This window comes from Camellia sinensis, chromosome 1 (assembly GCF_055761805.1).
Source record: "Camellia sinensis isolate YWXY chromosome 1, ASM5576180v1, whole genome shotgun sequence".
Taxonomy (NCBI): Eukaryota; Viridiplantae; Streptophyta; class Magnoliopsida; order Ericales; family Theaceae; genus Camellia; species Camellia sinensis.
Window position 1 is genome coordinate 143,238,109 of NC_138961.1, and position 20,865 is coordinate 143,258,973.

Sequence of the window (20,865 nt, forward strand, 5' to 3'; positions counted from 1 at the left end):
GATCGATTTCTTTGGCAAGGAGAGAGTCAAATCCCAACTTCATACCCCTTTTTGGACCAAAACGATCTTGATCAAAATATTTTAGACCTTCAAACCCTCTCTTTCAAAACAGTTTTTGAAAAAGTTCCTACGATGTTCTGATGCTCGCATTTTGTTAAATATTGCATTTTTCGGTAAACCGAGCAAGGACAAAGTGGAAATGAATGAAAGAGAGATGAACTCTTTGAAAAATATTTCAAAACACTTTGTTTAGGGGTTTGGAGTTGAAGAAAAGAGGAGAGGAGAGAAGAAACTAGTTTGGGAGAAGTTCGGCATGAATCCGGGAAGGATCGAAACTGAGCGGCTTCACCAAAATCGGCATAACTTTTTGTACACTTGGAATTTTGAAATGAGGCTTCCACCATTGGAAATAATACTTCCAAGGCTACAATTTAGGTTCAAGATTGACCTAAAAATGAGTCCAGATGAAGGAGTTGTGTCCATTTGAAGTCGGGCCCAAAAAGTAGACTTTTCTGTCCAACCAAAGGTGGAAGATGCTGGCCCTAAATGGGATGTGCCGGCCATGAATGGCCTAGGCCGGCCCCGTAATGTCCAATGGTGTCCTATTATAGCGACCCCGGTCTTTTCCCATTTGATTATTGTATCCGGACTTAGGATCCGTAGACTCTGTCATTGTATAATTGTTGTTGTTGCCCCTTATTTTGCTCATTTGGACTTATAGGATGTGTTGGGCAGGTTTGTTTCAGGTTGGTTGGGTTTAGAAACCAAGTGTTGCTGTCCAGAATTTTGGATATTCGCTCGAGCGAGTATTTTGTCGCTCGAGCGAGCTGGTTTTTTTTGGTTCTTCGCTCGAGCCGGGGTTTGGTAGCTCGAGCGAGAGGTTGCGTCTGATTTGGACCTGTAGCTGCGCATTCTTGGCTCGAGCGAGCTTTTCTTCGCTCGAGCGAGTTAGTTCGTTCTTCGCTCGAGCAATAGTTCTTTCGCTCGAGCGTGAGTCTGGTTACAGACCTGAGGCTTTGAGTTCTTCGCTCGATCGAGTTTTCTTTCGCTCGAGCGAGCTTTTGGGTTGTTGGCTCGAGCAAGGTTTTCTTGGCTCGAGCGTATCTTTTCTGTGTCTGGTCGCTCGAGCGACCAAGTCTTCGCTCGAGCGAGCCTGTCAGGTTTAAATAGGCAGCAGCGTGTTTCAGATCTGTTTTTCATACACTTTCATATTCCAAAACCCTAGTTACGAGTTTTCTCTCCCTATACACACCTTCTCTCTTAGGATTGATCTACTTAGGGTGTGTTTCTACCCTAGATCCTTCATTTAAAAGATAGAGTGAGTCGAGGGTTTCCATCTAATCTGAATAGTTGGCGATTTGGAGCACTTTGGTTTTTGGGTATTCATCTCTGTCTTCTCCATTTGGGTTGTTCTCTTCGAGGTAGGGATCTCCTACTCCATTTTATAAGTTTTGATCTAAGTTTTGGTATTTTGATATGTTGGGGATGTACTCCACGGTTTAGGGGAAGATAGGGGATGGACCTCTAAACCGGATTTTGTTTGGGAGGAGATAGGGGATGGACTCCATTAGCATCACTTTCATGTGTGCTTATCTATATTGAAGTGTTTTATTGATACAGCACTAAAATGTGTATCAATCTGGAAGTATGAAGTGTTTTGATTTGAGCTTGAGTCTCATATGTTTGTTGTAAGTTTGGCCAGGTTCTGAGCCATGTTGATAAAATTGGAAAGTAAAACATGTGTTAGACAATAGTGTCTTGAGGTTGTAAAATGAAGTAATTGATTATCTTGGTTAACCATCTGTTGAATGCTATTGCTTTATTCATTGCTTATATGTGGTTTAGTATATCTCTACTGGGCTGTGGCTCACCCTTTATGGGAACATCATTTTCAGGTTCAGGTGAAAAGCTACCTCCAAGGACTTAGCTTGGGAGGGTTCGGTTTCTGGATTTTGAAGAAGACTATCTTTAGTTAATTGTCTTTATTAATTAGTACATGTAAACATTCAAGCCCAGGGCTTTTCTTGTATTGAGTTAGAACTCGTATTTTGTATCCAAGTGTTGTCTTGGAAGGATGTAAGCCTGTAGGGCATTTTATTCGATGTTACATGTAATGCTTCTATTTAGTAATACTCTGATGAATGAATTGATAAATTGTTTTCTTTAAATAATGCATGTCAATGATATATTTATATATAATGGGTTATTTTTGAGGGCGTTACACCTATGCCGGCCAACAATGGTCAAGCGCCGGCCATCAATGGTCAAGTGTCGGCCATCAATGGTCATGTGCGAGCCATTGATGACAGAAAGTAGTTTTTGGCAGATATTTTGCTCCAGCTTGCTCCAACTGTCTCTCTTGAGATATTTCCAACCAAATTCTTGTATTTTGATACATATGAGAGCCTTCTCTATGATATTCAAGGGTTAGAACATTTGAGAACATTTTAGGAAGAGCTTTGGGAGCCTCTCTCTCTTTAATCCACTCTCTAGATTCCTCTCTCTCTAAGAGCTTTGTGCTAGAAACTTGCATACAACCATCTTCAACCTATGAACCCTTAATCAAAGTTGTTGATTGTGGACGGCGCCCGCGTGGGACCTCGTGCTACAGTTCGGACTCGATTTGTGTCACGGTTCTTAATCTAAACCAAAGAGTCCAAATCTGGCAAATCGTTTTGAGAAACAGATTTTTTGAAAAAGTAGTGCCAAACATGGACTGCTTTGCCAGATACAGAGTCGCCACCTAAATATTTTTAAAACGGGAAATTTAGGAAACCCTGACTCGGTGCCGAAGGCCACATGTCCGTCATCACCGGAGTTGTCTCGGCTCGGGAGCTTGGGTACGATCGGGGAAGGTCAGCTATGAGCACCCCCTTTCGCCCGGTCCGAAGACCGGCCTCTACTAACCGTGATATCCGTTTTTGAAAACTTTATGTGTTCTTAAACCAATTATTAGCCTAGAATTACTATGTTATGCGCACAGCAAACAAGTATAGACTAGATTGCCTAGTTTGGAAATAAACATTGCATATCCGTTTGGTTTGAAAATGCTTTAGAATTTGCTACTCGCAAGTAGGCTAAAATACGGATTTCAACGAGTTTTTCCAACTCAAACAACCCAACCTTCACCCACAGGCATTCAAGCAATTATAACACATAAGCATCTAGCCACATGTTAAGCATGCTGTCATGGCAATATTCACACTCATGTGATATGCTAAAGCGGAAATACTTACATAGTACTCCGTGCCAAAACAAAGAACTTGTTAGCAAACATGCATGATCCAAGTCCATGTTAAGTGCCTAATGCATCGCATACAGAGTGTTACTAGAATAGGCTCGGCTATCCTAAACATGTCATGTGAAAATGCACAATTATCACGTATTCAGTTTGGGAATTGAAGTATTGATGCAATTAGCATGATGTACCGAGCCTAATGCATGCAATACAAATGCATGGATGCACACATGCATAGCATAAGGTATGCTAAATTAAACGTGCCCTAATACTAACCATTAAAGCGGGTAAGTAAAAGGGTAGAAAGAAGTGGGGTTGGAAGACATACACACCACCCACACACACTTATTACAGATTTACCCTCGCTCGGAGGGACTGAATAAATATTACAAATTAATTAACTACACCAGCTAATTAATATTACAAATTAACTAATTTAATTAACAAATTAAATAAATTAATTAAAGCAGGAAAATGTCTCGGGAAACGCGCCACCATGCGCAAGCTGCCTCTGTTTTTCTTCCTTTCCTCCTCTAGAGGCTGTCAAAGCCTTAAGACTGCATCTTTGGACAGAGGGGATCACCACCGGCTGAATGAAACTTCCACCGGCAGTGTATTATGTCCATCGGCACAAAATAGGGTCTGTCGGCAGAGAAAATGGTGCCGGTCGGCACATTACACTGCCGGTCGGCAGAGTATTCCTGCAGAACCTGCAACTCACAGCAACAGAGGGCAAAACAAGGCATGGCAGCATATTTCAAGGCATGTATGCATCAACCATGTCTCTTATCATTGTGATAACTCAAAGGGACATGTGCCTCGGTTCTCGGACCACCAATCACGCATTTCTATGCATGATGGTCCAAGGAACCAAGCGTGCAACTTTGGTTTCAAATGCATGCAAACCAATCAAACAAATTAGGCCCAATTCCTATCACCAATTCAAGGAACAAGGCATGTATGGAAAATGCAATGCAACCTAGGCATACAAGCTAGGAATGCAACATGACATGGCAAGGCACTTATGCAATCATGCAAGCATACATATGGCAATGCAAATGGATGGCAAGATGGACTTATACATGAATTAAGCAACTCTAAAAAGGCCTAAAACAGTAGCCAATGTGCTAAAAGGTGAGGGCTAAATGGCATGCACACACACATGCACATAAGGACCAACACTTAAGCATAAATCAAACAACATTCAAGCACACTTGAAAGAAGGAAACATGGACAAATTAGCATGCATTATAAGCTCTAAAATCATGTTATAAAATGATGCCAAATCAAGTTATAAATCAAGCCAAAACATGCAAAGAGTAGTCCAAGTGTTCAAAGCAAATCAATAAGGCATTGAACTACACTTAACATGACCAAACATGGCATGCAGAGAAGGGCCAAAATCAGAGGTTTGGCATGTTAAAACAAAGCTAAAGGACTACTTAGATGGCATCTAAGTGGCCCAAATTCAAAGGCATGCAAAGGCACCAAAACATGGAGCATTGCAAAACATGCTTTCAAAGCATTAAAGAGGCATGCAAGGCAATCAAACAAGCATGGAAATGGGACTGAAATGACATGTAGAATGATCCCAAATCACCAAAACAATGCAAAGATGGCATGCTACACATGCACATACTCAAGGCCAACAAGCCCAAATACAAATGAGCTATATAATGCATGCAAAGATCAACTCAAACGACTATGGACAGAGCTAAAACATGGCAAAATAAGCACATAAACTTCACAAATGCAAGCCTAAAACATGCTCCAACAAAGGCTAACAACCTAGAACATGTTAAGGCACAAATAAGGCATTACATGGCAACTATGCTAAACATGCATGGAGTTCCAAAACCAACTTGAAATCATGTTATATCATGGATATATAAGCATGAAAAACAAACCAAATATGCTCAACACACACTCAAGCATAGGCTTCCTTAAGAGGCCAAAATATGTCCTTTTCAAGGACAACAAGGAGAGGGGGTGGCCCTCTCCTTCTTGGGACTTCAAAGCATCATCTTCACCACTGAAATCCCTCAAGATTTCAGTGGTGAAGAGACCTCAACACCAAAATCCCGGAGCTAATACAAAATGGTCCAAAAAGTGGCCTTTCAAGGCCTAAGGGTGGTCAACAACCCTCAAACAACAAAACACTCTTAATAAACAACAAAGAGGGCTTAAAAACATAACTTTTTTATGTTATACAATAATCACAAAAACAGCTCTAAGACTAGTAGAAAACCAATGCAAAAATGGGGGAAAAAGGGACTAGTTTCTTACCCTTGTAGTCCTCTTCAACAATGGTGCTCCAATGGCCTCCTTTGGCTTGAATCCAACACCAAAACTTCAAAACACACTCTTTAGAACCTCAGCTCCAAGAGGAAGGTGAAACACTAGGTGTTTGTGTGCAATAGTGAGACACAAAACACCTAGTGTGCAAAATGAGAGGAAAAGAGAGATAGGTGAGTGTATCTAACCCTAACCCTAGAAAACCAGAGCTCTCCTCTGTATTTTTCTCTCTCAAAAATGTCTAAAAGCCTCTTTTTTGCCTTAGAGAGAGACCCTCTCTATATGCCTCTTGTAAAGCTTACAAGACAAGCTTTGCAAGAGGGAGATCGCTCCATACACGTGTATGGAGGGGAGCAAAAGCAATACAGCTATCCAAAAATATCTGCAAAAGCAGATGAACAGCAATCGGCCGGCAAAAAATGCCATCTTGGCCAAAAAGAGTGCCGGTCGGCAACAAAAAGTGCCGACCGGCAACAAAGAGTGCCGGCCGGCAAACTATATTGCCGGTGGAAGCAAAAACCAGCCGGTGGCATCTAGCCAATGCCGGTGGTGGGTGGGGATGGTCTACAAGCCTCACCCTGCCTTTCCAAGGCAAAACACAAGTGTTTGGTGCAAAACCAGACACTAAACGGTCGAGTTCGGAGATCCTGAGGCAAGGCACGCGAGCCGAGACCTCCGGGAACTCCAAACGAACACAAACATGGATAATCACCGAGTGTTCAAACGGTGATGTCCAAGTCTTGAGGACGGTCAAAAATGGGGTGTCTACATTGATCCTTGGGCTGAGGTTGCTAGAAGGCTTTCTTGGAGCTCCTTAAGGTGGTTTTGACTTGGTTTTATGGCCTAAAGTGTGCTTGGCCTCAAGAGATATAACTCTCTCCCTTTAAGCTTGTTTTAAATACTTGCTTTGCCATCTTTTTCCACCATTTCAAGGCTGGTTTTCAACTGTAAAAAACTCTGATTTTGATACTTAAAAATGGTGGTTTAAGCCTTGTTTGGTTAGGGAGGTGTTTCCTCCCTTTTGCTCATTGGCTTGTAAAGCCTTTTGAGCTATCTTTCAAGCTTTTCAAACCATCTCTTTTTGGCCATAAAATCACTGAATTCCAAAGGAATTTGAGTGGTGAAAAAGTGGTTTTGAGGTCCAAAATAGGAGGTGGTGGTCCCCCCCTCTTGATCTCTTGTTTGTTTGTGTTGATGGCCCACCAAATGAGCATGTGTTTCTACTTCTTTGTGGCTTTTTAGACCTGCCATAACTTTGTTTTAGGCTGGTTTAGTCACTGGTTGTTTGTATCTAGCACTTGTAGTGCAATTTTGCTTACTAGCTTAACATGTCTAATGAGTTAGTCCATCATTCTAGCATCTGTTAGCTTGGCTCCTGCACATTTTTGCTCATGTTTTAGCATGCTTTAACTCTGATTTGGATGGTCTTGATCATATGAGGCTTGCTTTTTATAGCTTTAGTGTAAATGCCCTTGACTAGCTTTGAGTTTCAAGGTCTTTAAGCATGCTTTGCTTGAGGTATTTGCATGCCATAACATCATTTTATATGTGATTTCAGAGCATATATCATTATCACACTCTCACATATATCATTCTTTCATTGCTTTTGAGAGTTGTGCTTTGATGCCTTGTTTGTGAGCCAATAAGTGAGCATGCTTTTCTTGCCTTTTGTGCTTCAATTCTAGCATGTTTAGGCCACTGTTTTGGCATGATGCAGCTCTGTTAAGAGCCGGTTTGGTCCTTTGTGATTGATATTGCATGGTTCTAGTGCAAAGCTCTTTGCTAGTTTTAATGCTTAAGTCCCTTAACATGTCTTGCATGCATTGCTTGCATGATTTAGTGTCTTTAGCATGCCATATCAGCATTGAATTTTTTTTCCATATCACTCCATTCTTCACTTTTTGCTTTGCTTTGAAAGTGGTCTTGAGCCCCTTGTTGACTTGAGTATGGAATTGAGGCTCTCATGCCTAATGGTTTTAGCCTTCTCTTGAGGGTTTCTACTAACCAAAAGCATGAGGCTTCTTTCGTGCTCAAGGTGCTTGTGGCTGAGGCCATCTTTTCCATTAGAGGACTTTCACATTTGGACTTAACCGATTAAAGAATGGTTGATAATGTTAAAATGTGTAAACAAAATCAATCAAGTAAAATATGTCAAGATAAACATGTTGCATTGCATTGTGTTCAACCGGACGTTATGTTGAACACAAGGTGGATTGGTCCATTTCATACTCAAAGTGATGAAAGTGAGCCAATCCCCTGTGTCTCCATTGCCTTTGATCACTTATGATAAAGTAGTGGATTTAGAGTCTTGTTTGCATTGCATTTATTGAATGTGTACAAGATTGGATCTTTGGCCATCATGCATTTCAAATGCTTGATTGATGGTCTTGGATCCAATGATGCCTTTCCCTTGATGTTTTGAAGTGATATGTGGTGGCATAGTACACACATGCCCTAAGGGGACCCTCATTTTCCTCTGTTTTTGTGCTCTGTTGCAGAATGGTGTCACAACACACCAGTGGTCGGCAGTGCCACATTGATGGCCGGCACCCTTTCCTTGTTGGCCGGCAGAGGTCCACTCTTGGCTGGCAAGTGGCCGGCAGCCACCTTTCATGGCCGGCAGGCCATTGGTGCACTCTACAGCTTTGGTTTGGTAAGTTTCAACAGCTAGTTCTTGGAGACACCCTGCAGATAGAGCCTCAAGAGAGCAAACCGGAGAGCTTTTTGGGGTGAGAAACCGAATGCGAGCATGCATGTTCAACTTCTTGAAATAGAGCTGAGGCAGCATAGTTTGATGCTTCATTTATTAGTTAGCATCTCAATTCGTGTATTTAATTAATTTGTTAATTAATTAAGTGTTGTAATAATTAAGTAGCTTAGGTCAGCTATTTGTTTATTGGTTTGTAATAATTAGTCTAATTGGCTTAATTAGATTAGTTGCTTAGCTTAGCTTAGATTAGCTTAGCTTATTCATTCAGACCTTCCGTCGCGAGGGCACAATGTTGTAATAAGGGTGCGTGTGTGTGTGCATGTCTTCTAACCCCCACTTCTTTCTCCTTTTTACTTATCAGCTTTTGATGGTTAGTTTAGGGACATTTTCAATTAGCATACCTTATGCTTGCATGCATGCATCATTCATTTGTCTTGTATGCACCGGGCTCAGCACATCATACAAACTGTATCGTATTTCAATACCTATTTGAATACATGTATCAAAGTGTTGCATTCATATGCCATCTTAGATAGCCGAGCCTACTTAGTTGCATTTTTAAACATAGTCAGGATCATGCATTGTTTCTAACTAGTTTTTTGTTTTGGCTCGGAGTACACTATAAGTGTTTATGCTTTAGCATCTTTGCATGAGTGTGGGTGTTGTCATAATAGCATACTTGCCATGAGGCTATGTGCTTATGTGATTAACTACATGAATGCCTGTGGATGAAGGCTTCATTACTTGAGTTGGAACAATTCATCAAAATGTGGGTTTTAAGCCCACTTGGAGTGGCAAATCATCATGTTTTAAGCCCACCTTGTTAAGTGGAAAATTCGCATTTCTAAGCCCACTTGAGGGTGGCAAACTCAAACCATTTTTGAAAACAAACATGAGATGTTTTGTTCCAAATTGAGTGATTTAGTCTATACTTGTATGTTGTGCGCATCACATAATAAGTTAGCTAACAAACCAGAATAAGAATACATGTATTTTCAAAAACAACATATCATGCTTAGTAGAGGCCGATCCTTTGATCGGGCGAGCGGGGGTGCTCATTCAGGACCTTCCTCTCTCATACCCAAGTTCCCGAGCCGAGGCAACTTTGGTGATAACGGACACGTGGCCTTAGGCACGAGTCAGGGTTTCCTAAATTTCCCAAAACAAAATATTTAGGTGGCGACTCTGAAATCTGGCAAAGCAGTCCATGTTTGGCGCTTTTTGATTAAAATCGATTTTCCAAAATGATTTGCCGAATTTGGACTCTTTGGTGATTTATCAGTCTTACATTTCACTTTGTGAGATTAGATTCAGAACCGTGACAGGAGTCCGAACTGTAGTAGCTAGAACCTAATCCGCGCCCTCTCCGAAAGGGGCGCGCACGGAGAGAGTTCGGGCGGTCTACAGACTTCAAGCACTTGACAAGCATATGCCCTCATCATTGGGTGTGCATGCAATGACGTCCATGTCGTAAGGGCCATCAAAAATGGGGTGTCTACATTATTGCATCCCTTCAGCTTGGACCCATCTCCACGTATATTGTCTCATACTCTATTATCAAAGGCTCCATGCTTGGTCTTGTCAAATAATCAACCATTATTATCCTTGCTATACCCAACTTCATTGCGTTGGTGAGGTTGGCCAGGGCATCGGCATGGCTGTTATCATCTCGGCTAACTTGCTGTAATCAGTAGTACTGAAAATATGTTAGCATCTTGACAACCTCTTTAACATACGCTATCATTCTCTCATCTCGGACTGCGTATTCGCCCGTTGCTTGATTCACAATGAGTTGGGAGTCACTAAAGATTACCACTTCATCTGCCTCTATTGCTGCTGCCAGTTTTAGTCCAACAATGAGTGCCTTATACTTTGCTTCATTGTTTGGGGCCATGAACCCCAAACAGATACTGTTCTATTATGTTCCCATTCGACGATATCAACACTACTCCCTCTCCTACTCCCTGCCGGTTTAAGCTTTCGTCGACAAAGAGCTGGAAGGAGTCACCAATGTAGATATCACAAGGCTTTGGTCTTTCTTCCTTCTTTTGCTCTGCTAGTGTGGGGTTCTTTGGCCCCAGCTGGGTCTCTTTTTGCTCTCCTGGACATCTTAAGCCGCGGCTCATCGGAGCTTGCCTTGGGATCGTTCCTGGAGTGAACTCGGCCATAAAGTCGGCCCAATTTTGGCCCTTGATTGTTGTTCTAGGCCTGAATTCCAAGTCGTACTGGCCCAGCAGCACTGTCCATCTGGTTACTCTGCCTATCAAATCTCCATGCTGCAACAGGGACTTCAGGGGATACTCCGTCAGCACCACAATCTTGTGGGCTTGGAAGTAGTGATTCAACTTTTTGGAAGCCATCACCAGCGCAAGTATTAACTTCTCTAGGGGTAGGTACCTGGTTTTCGCACTTGCCAGGGTCTTGCTCACATAGTATACTGCCTTCTGTCCCCCCTCCTCTTCATGGATTACCACTGTGCTGACAGCGTGGTCTGATATTGCCAAGTACATGAATAGTTCTTCGCCAGGTATTGGATTTGACAACACTCCAAGGTTGTCAAATACCTTTTTAAGTCGGCCAAGGTGACTGCGCACTCTTCCATTCAAATGAGGTTTGGGGCCTTCTTTAGCAGTTGGAAGAAGGGTTTGTACTTGTCTGAGCTCCGACTTATGAACCTGTTCAAGGCTGCTGCCTTGTCGATTAAGACCTGGACCTGCCTTGTTGTCGTTGGGCTCTTCAAATCAAGTATAGCCTTGATTTGATCCAGGCTCGCCTCTATTCCTCTTCTAGTCACTAGGTAGCCCAGGAACTTGCTAGAGCCAACTCTAAATGTGCACTTCGACGCATTAAGTTGAAGTCGATATGCCTTCAATATGTTAAAGACCTCCTGCAGGTCTGCCAGATGATTCCCTGGTTCCTTGGTCTTCACGACCATGTCGTCGATGTAGACCTTTACTGTCCTCCCTATCAAATGCTTGAACATCTTGGTCACCAATCTCTGGTTGGTCGCTCCTGCATTCTTCAACCCAAAAGGCATTACCTGGTAGCAATACAGCCCTTTTGGGGTGATAAATGTCGTCTTCTCTTCATCTGGGGAATACATTGCTATCTGGTGACATCCTCTGTAGGCATCCAAGAAGCTCATCCTCCCATGCCTTGATGTGGCATCCACCAGCTGATCGATCTTAGGCAAAGGGAAGCTGTCCTTGGGGCAAGCCTTATTTAGGCCGGTGAAGTCCATGTAAACCCTTCACTTGCCATTCTTCTTTTTCACTACCATTGTATTGGACAGCCAGGTAGGGTAGTTCACCTTCTGGATGGCCTAGACTTCCAACAACTTGTCTACTTCCTCCTCGACTGCCTTCACATGTATCAATGTCGGCCTTCTTGCTCGCTAGATGATAGGTTTAGCCGACCTGTCCACATTGAGCCTATGACAAGTGACCTCGAGGTCAATTCCAGGCATCTTATAAGACGTCCAGGCAAACACTTCTATGTTTGCTAGCAGAAAAGTCTCAAACTCCTTTTCCTCCTCCTTAGCTAATTCTGAACCGAGAAGGAAGAAGCTCTCTTCCTCGCCTTCTTGGACTAGAATCTTTTTCAAAGCTTCCTCACTCTTGATGGTTGGTTCTTTGCTGACATCATATAGGATCTCCCTGTTCTCATCTTCTATTTCCACTATCTTTGTTTCCCGCACGTTGTAGGTAGATTTCATTGCTACCATAGAGCAATTTTTTTCCTGCACCTGGTCTCCTCTGATCTCCTTAATCCCCTGTTCGGTAGGGAATTGTAACAACTGGTGCAATGTTGAGGGAATAACACTCATTGCGTATAACCACGGTCTTCCCAAAATAACATTGTAAGGGGAGGGGGTGTCAATTACTATAAACTCCATGTTTACTTTCTTGGTGCCTGCCTATACCTCCAAATTCGTGGCTCCGAGAGACTATGTCGGCGTCCCGTTGAATCCAACCATCAGGCTGTCTGATTATTCTGGGTCATCTGGGTAAAGGCCAAGCTCCTTGTAATATCTAACATATATGATGTCACAAGAACTGCTTTGATCAACTAGTATGCACCTCACCGGGCATTCTCCAATCTTCAAAGTTATCACCAGGGCATCGTTGTGTAGATGTTGCACCATAACCAGGGATGATGCACTGTAACGCCCCAACCCTTCACATATCATCGATATTGTCCGCTTTAGGCCACCCCGCACGGATTTGTTCTTCCCAATGGGTCACCCATCCCAGAACTACTCCAGCCTAAGCACGCTTAACTGGGGAGTTCTAATAGGGCTCTCACCACCCGAGAAAAGGCCTCGATGCTATATAAGGGTCTAGGTTTTTACTTTTATAGCCCAAGAACTCCCCTTCCATTCTCGATGTGGGACACCAGGGCCTTACAATCACCCCTCTTAGGGCTGCACGTCCCCGTGCAGTAGCCTGCCAGCTCACAAGCCCGCCTACATGCACCGAGAGACGCTAGGGGCCCACACTCGGTACTCCGGAGAGTCGGCTCTGATACCATTTGTAATGTCCCAACCCTTCACATATCATCGATATTGTCCGCTTTAGGCCACACCCGCACGGATTTGTTCTTCCTAATGGGTCACCCATCCCAGAACTACTCCAGCCTAAGCACGCTTAACTGGGGAGTTCTAATAGGGCTCTCACCACCCGGGAAAAGGCCTCGCTGCTACATAAGGGTCCAGGTTTTTACTTTTATAGCCCAGGAACTTCCCCTTTATTCCCGATGTGGGACACCAGGGCCTTACATGCACCATATCCAGGTCTGTCTCAGTAAAAGAAACCATTGGTCCCCTGGTATTCACTTGTCCTAGGCTTCTTTTGTTGGACCTGATATATATGCCGCAGGTGCCTTACTCTTTGAGTCTTCCCTCGTACATCATTCTCATTGACTTTCGAGTGAATCACACTGATTACCCGAGGTCCATTTGCTTCCTACGGTGGCCGTAGTAGAGGTGGTGTTGCCGGAGCTGGGGGAAGCCTTGCATGCTCTTCCCTTGTTCTAACCTCATCTAATAGGTCTCTCAGGTGACCCTGTCTGACCAAATCCTCCAAGTGCGACTTCAGACCCTGCACCCTGAGTCAAGTGCCCATCCTTATTATGGTAAGCACAATGCTTCACAATGCTCCTTCTTATAAACTCACCAAGGGTCTTCTCCGGCGCTTTATAATATGGTTGGTTTCTTATCCTTTCCAAAACTTTGTAGATCGGTATACAATGGTGACTGTCTGTTCAGCCCTAACCCCTGTCTCCTGCCTGTCAACACCTCAGCCTCGCTTCGGCGCGCAGTTTCTCTTTTCTTGCTTTGATGTCCTTGCTCATTGTGTGTCCTCTTTTGCTTTAGCATACTTTTCAATTCGTGCCATGAGTTCTTCCATGCTTTTCGGTATGGTCTTTACAAGTGACTTTTGAAGCGAGCATTTATCACCCAGACCATTCTCAAAAGACACGAGCGCCAGCTCTTGGTTACAACTTGGAATCCTATTGTACGCCTCGTAATATCTCTTGGCGTAAGCCTTGAGGCCTTCAGCATCATTGATCTTCAAAGCCAGTAGGGAATCTACCCTCAGTGGCTGCGATTTGTTCGTAACAAACCTGGCCACAAATATCTCGGCCAGGCCCTCCCAACTCTTCACAGTTCTTTTCGGCAACTTGTGGAACCAATTAGATGCTATCTCTCGAAAGGATGAGAGGAGTAACTTGCACAGTAGCTGTTCATTCTCGCTCCACAAAGCTATTGAATTTAAATACAGATCAACATGAAAGTTAAGATCAGGCTTACTATCGTAAATCTAGAACCTCGGCATGTTGAACCTCTTCGGGGCCTCAAACGTATCTAACTCCACCGAGAATGGCGTCCTTAGCTTGTTGGGGGATGTGATCTCAGTGTTGAGCTGCTTTCTCTGATGGTAGTCTCTCAAATCTTCTTTTGTCTGATTGGGAGCTCAGCTATCAATAGATTTCAGCCTCTTTGGGGCGCTGCCCCTAGTGTAATTGTGTGTCCGCTTGGACTTCCCTTCGTCCACTGCATCAAAACAGAGGCCCTTACCTTGGATATGTCGAGATTCTTTGACATAGGTCCCCTTAGTTCGTGGTGTCTTCTGCGACTCACCACGTACAGACTCTATCCATCGGATATCCTGTGATGGACGACATGAGTGCTCCTATCACTTGCCATGCTGTGGGATTATTGGGACTATTTTTTGACCTCCTTTCTAGGCATCAGTTTAAGCCACTGGTGCCGACGTATCCTGCAACAGGAATAGTGGTTGCATCATATTGTTTTGCATCATAAAGTTGACCACCGATTGTAGGTCTGCCAACTTGTTTGCCATTCCTTTCATCTCATCATCCCTCCTTAGGCATCTATCCTTCCATACCTGGAGGTCGCTCTTGTTGAAATACTCATCTCGGCCACCTTTCTTCGGGACGTTACGCTCCTTGTTGGCGTCCTTGTCTCCGAGGTTCGGTTCCTGTATCCCTTCATTACGATTTTCTTCTCTAACATTAGGATCCACATGTTCACCACTCTCATTGTGGATGTCGTCCCCAATTTTTTCTTCTTGCCCGTTGTTGGCCATCTATTCTCTTTAAGTTCCCACAGACGGCGCCAAATTGTGGGTGTTGATTTTTGACCACACAACCAAATGGGGAACTCAGCTGGAGAGCACCGGCAGAATAGATTAAGCCCAACAACCTGTAACAAGAAATTAAGAATACCGCGGTGGTTTGCCACCTAGGAGCACTCCGATGATCAAGTCAGTAATCTCTCAAAGATATTAATTCACGTATTTAACTCACAAGTCACTGCTCATAGTATATCACACATACCTCAGACCCACGGTGGTGCCTCTGCTTTTATAATCAGTAGTGACCTGATCCCTTTAGAAGCCTCACTTCAGTGGACTCAGGCTCAATGCTCATCTTGGAATCTCAGCTAGATAAGGATAAACTCCTTAAGAGCTTTATCCTTATCCAAAGTAGATCCCTCTTTCATCTAGGATTCTTATCCCTTATCCGCTTATCTCAGATTCCGACATCTCCGCAGATAACCTCAGTCTAGCCGAGATTGTCTCGGCAAGCATGACCAGGCCACGTGGCACCTCAGCTAACACTTCAGCGTCACCTTAGCCACGTGCTATTATTCATAAATTACTTCCCCACATTACGTATATGATATTTGTCTAGCTACATCTTTCACATGATGCAATACTTGATACACACAAGCAAGAAATAATCAAAATTATTATATACTTGCCATGGAGGATGATATATCTCTACATATAAAAATATGTGGTTACATTGCCATGCCATGTCCTACTTTCTTCAAAGTTGACATGTCAGCATTTGCGTTGTGTTATAACTTTGTCACGTGTCCTTCTCTATCTATGTAACAAGTAGTTCATGATAATGATTCAACAAAGTTGTTGTCACGCCCTGAATTCACGAGGTCCGACACACATGAATAAATCACCCAACGACAAACAATAAATAACAACTCTCATGCAGATATATATGGTATAGTCACGCAATATATGTGTTCATCCAAATTCATACATTCTTAAATATAACATCTAAGTTGAATGGATGCTCTGTAATTAAAGCATGCAAAGATATTATAAATCAAATTGAAGCGCCCAAAGGCTTACATCACATAGAAAAAGTGCAACCCTTACAAGAATGGCCCGTAGCTGATATATGACAAGAATGGCCCATAGCCTACAAACAAAAGAACCACCCTACACGGTTCCAACACAACTTCACATCTCAGTCCACATCCACACATGTACACTTGAAAAATATTTTCAGCCACGTGGGGTGAGCATAAAACCCAGTAGAGAATATTTCAAAAACTAAATATGCTCCACCCGTGTAAATGATCATGATGCAATACATACATACATTAGGCCCAAATGCATTTTTCAAATCCATTTGATTTCTTAACAAAATCCTTTCTTTCCAATTACCAAAACCTTACGTTAAATCAAAACGTTTTCCGAGTTTAAAATATCAGTTTGATATAAAATCTCTTTTCAAAAGCCAATCTAGGTATCTCAATACCAACCAGCAAATACAATGCTAAACAAAACCAAATACATTGCTAAAACCATTTCCATAATATCCTGTTCCAAAACCAAAATGATAATAAATAAAATGGGTATATCTCCAGGGCTAGTTTTCATACGAGTAACTATACAAGTCACAAGGTCATTTTTACCGGTGCTAACCGGAAGGCTTGCCACCTACTGCACTGGTTTAGGTCTTTCACCAAGGACACACATACCAACTTAATTCTGCTTTAACACTCTTTACTCAACTTCACCATTTTATTTACCCTTTTTCCAAATAACACTTTACATATGATCCAAAATATGGTTTTGAAAATAAAACAACGCTCTTAAAACATTACACAAGAATTTCTGAAACCTTTTTACAAAACATGCAATTTCAATTCCCTAAAATCCATTATATACACCATGATATGAATGATTTATAAACAGTCTAGTTTTCCTAGTTCATATGCAATTTCTAACACATGATAATGTTATTCTCCATTGATAGCCAAAACTGTTATCTCTAAACAATAAATAAAGATAACGATCCAAATATACAAATCTAAAATATTAAAATCATAGTTCCTAAGTATTGCCAAAGAGTATCCAACACTCGGTATTTATAAATCTCACAACACATTTCCAACCAAACCCTTTTTCCAAAAATTCAACCAATTCCCAAAAGTTAATCAATTAGGGTTTTTCTCAAATTGGGCATTTCACTTTTAAAAACTCATATGCATCTTTGCAAATGGAAATAGACTTTTTAAAGATAAACCATAGCTTAATCATTCCATTTAGAACAAACCCTCCTTTTATAAATCAACTTTTCAAAATCAACCCAAAAACAACGAAATCCATATATTTAAAATACACCACAAATACACTACCGAACTCACATCGAGTTTAAGAAATAGACCCTACCACTTGAAACAAGAAGGAAACAAGTCAGAAAAATCATTGGAGATGAAAAGACGATCCATTCAGATTAAGTGGAAGCCCTCACCGAGCTCTATATTTTGATATAAGGGACTAGGGGTCAAATATGGGTTGAAATAAATAAAATCAAGGCTAAAAAGCTTGAAAATTCAAAAATGGGCAGAAGGAGAGAGAGAAAGGAGTGAAAAGTGAAGAGGTTTGACCAAAAATTGACTTTTTGTCACACCCCAAATCCGGGCATGACCGGCCGTGGCCCACAGGGACTTAGCCCAAGGCACACGTAAGCCTAAACATGAACCCAAAACCACAAAGAATAAATGTGATGATAGCCTAGAAATATATAAATCGACACTCAATCCAGTGACATGCCATAATTGAAAAACAAGTCATAACAAACTTCCTAAAAATATATATATACTAAATGGGACACAAACCGCCCACAACATAAAATAATTTTAAATAAAACTCAACCACAATGTATGCACAAAACTCGACAAGCAACCTAAAACAAATTAAATAAATGCCCTATAGGTCCATGAAATTGAGTCCCCGCTACACCATGAGTCCACTCTAAGTCCTTCTAACACCTGGAAGTGATAAAAACTAAGTCAGTTGATAGCTCAGTGAGTAGCAACATGGATAGTAAATACAGTTTTGAAAACATGGCTCAATTCCAAAATAAGATATATATCACAGAAACTAGATTGGCATACAGTTTCGTAAATACAATCTGTTTCAAAAAGAAGGTTGCACAGTTCAACACTTAAAATACTCATGTCTCGCAAAAACATGATAAATGACATTTTTCACTTAAAACAATTATAACATGAACACCAATAATTTTTTGGGTACCAAGAAAAACAAATAATATGCCACACAGTTCTCAAGGCTACAAGCCCTGTTGAATCCAATACCGAACTAAGAGTCATCCTCATGGTGGCAATCTGGGCCTTTTCTCAAAGACGATCCGATTGAAGGTCACCTAGTTTTTTTTTTAAGGTCTTTTCCTTACAATTGTTGAGCACTAGAGTCATCACGGCCTAACCCGGATCTGTTCCCTAGTGGCCAGAGTCACCACACACAGTGGAATAATTTTCGTGGACTAAATACACATATGGTCCCAATAATCAATACACATCAGTTTCGCAAAACATGGTAGTTCATCATTATAAACATGAGACCAAAACAAATAGTTTACAGTATGCCAAGTTCACACATGTTTCAGAAATAATTTGATTCAATTGATAATATAATAATTTATCAAAACAGTTTAGTCATGAAACAACAATTTAATTTTCCAACAGTTCAGGGTAGGGGACATTTATAAAAATATGTAGCATGAAACTACTCATCTGAAAACGAAATAATATAATCATCGAATTGAGTATGAAAGTCTAACTAGTGCCCTTAACCAATATGAAAACTACACGTCACTACTAATTTAAAAATACTAAAGAATAAGAACTAATTAACCCCAAACTAAAGCGCACTAACACGGCTCAACCCAACTCACCGTTACTCTTAAATATTACGTAAGTTCATGTTCTTCAAGGTCTAAAATCACCCAAGACATAGGTTCCGATCAAAACTTAACTAAAAGTGACTTTAAGATAAAACAGAGTTTTTCCAATCTATTCGCTAACTTTGAAAATTAAAAACCCACTCCACGTTGCTCGAAAAATTCCAAAAACCTTCAGATATCAACTAATATATCCTAAGTTTCAAACCCAATTGGTTTCACTTGATATGCTTATCAAAACAATTATCTACAATTAATTATATCTGAACTGGTTGTTTTTTGCAGCACTTTAAAGAAATTGACGGTTCTCTTAATATACACGAGCAATCAATGCAAGGCCAAAAACGTATGAAACTAGACTCGTAACCGGTTCTAATGACACTAATTTGATACTTTTTGGATTGATACCAAAGAGAACAACACTCCCGAATTTACTACTTAAAAACCAATTTTCTTGACAGATTTGAACGCATCAGTTTATATGGATTTTGACTCCCAAAAATTATGAAAAAAATTCAGATATGCAATTCAATATGTAATTGATCTACTGTAAAAAGTTCAGTTTAAAATTCATTCGTTTGATATGATTTCTTGATTTTTAAAGTTTGTGACTCTGTACAGAATTTTTAGACTACAATTTACACCCTCTACATGGCACTCTTACAATGTAACCCCATACCACCCAAACACACCTTCAGCCCTTCACCTTACCAAAGCCATACATGCTAGCCTCCAAATAACCTCTGCACACAAGCCATACACTATACCCAAAATAGTGCCAAACGGCACATCACAATGAAGAAAGAAGGGGAAAAAAATGTAAAAGAAGAGACAAAACAATTAAAACATTAGTCTACCTTAAAAAATTTGCTTTAGATTCAGATGATTCCTAGAGACAACCCAACGCAGCTTCTCTTTCCCTCTCTCCTTTCTTTCTCTCACGGCTGCTATGTGTTGAAAGTGATGTGGAAAACAATTATAATAAGGGTTAGGGTTTTTGTTAGGAAAACTAGGGTTGCTTTATATATATATATATATATATATATATATATATATCTAAACTTAAAAGATTCTAAATTATTATACTATGTTTTATTTTATTATATTTCCTCTCATCATTAATTTAAATAAAATACAACTATTATTAAATCAAAATATACATACTAACTTGCCCCCTATTTTTTTTTTAAATAATAAATCTTACCTCTAAATTAAAGACTGTCACCATAAATTTATTTTAGGCTTAAAAATTAATTAAAAGATTCTCCAATAATATTTAATTTGCACCTTAGAATTCACCACCAAAATATTTGAGATTGTAATATTATTATTTAATTATTTACTTAATTTTTATATTCGGGTTCTCACACTTTTAAAGATCTAATTCTGGACAGTTTGCTCGAGTGGTGAAAGTTGCACTCAAGGCCACTACTCTCGCAGTACAGATTCGCAAATTTCAAACAGGCATAACTCTCATGGTCGGACTCCGTTTAAGGTTGTTAGGAATGGCAACGGGGCGGGGCGGGGCTGGGGACCACACTCCTCGTCCCCGATCCCCGAAAGCGATAAATTCCTCGTCCCTAGCCCAGATCCCTGGCGGGGAGGCTATCGCCCCCCCGCGCCCCGCGCCCCTGCCCCCGTCCCCGATCGGGGATCGGGTTTCCCCGACCCCGAAATATCCCCGACCATTCTTTTTTTGTTTTTTTTTTATTTTGTTCAACACAACACAAGAATTAATATGCTCTCATCATCATCATCATCATCATCATCGACAACAACAACAAAAAATTAATCTGTTCTCATCATCAACATCAACAATCATCATGAACAACAATCATCAACTTTGAAAAAAAAAAAAATCTGAAATTGAAGAAATCTGAGTAAAAAAATCTGAAATCAACAAAGCAGCGATCAACACAGCGATCTCAGTAAAAATTTGTTCTCATCATCACGTACGTCGCCTCCGACGCCACCTGCTTCCCTATGTACACGATCGGAGACTGCGACACAGTCCCTTCGTTACCGCTGCTGCTCGATCTACTGAAAGAGAGAGAGAGAAGAGAGAAACCAAGAGAGAAGA

General features: G+C 41.2%; 1 protein-coding gene across 1 annotated transcript; it reads right to left on the reverse strand.

Moving 5' to 3' along the window:
* Nucleotides 1–10,120: 10,120 nt before the first annotated feature.
* On the reverse strand, nucleotides 10,121–10,753 carry LOC145820169 (uncharacterized). The gene has a single exon (XM_082915022.1). The coding sequence runs from the start codon at nucleotides 10,751–10,753 to the stop codon at nucleotides 10,121–10,123; it is 633 nt and encodes a 210-aa protein (XP_082771148.1).
* Nucleotides 10,754–20,865: the final 10,112 nt, after the last annotated feature.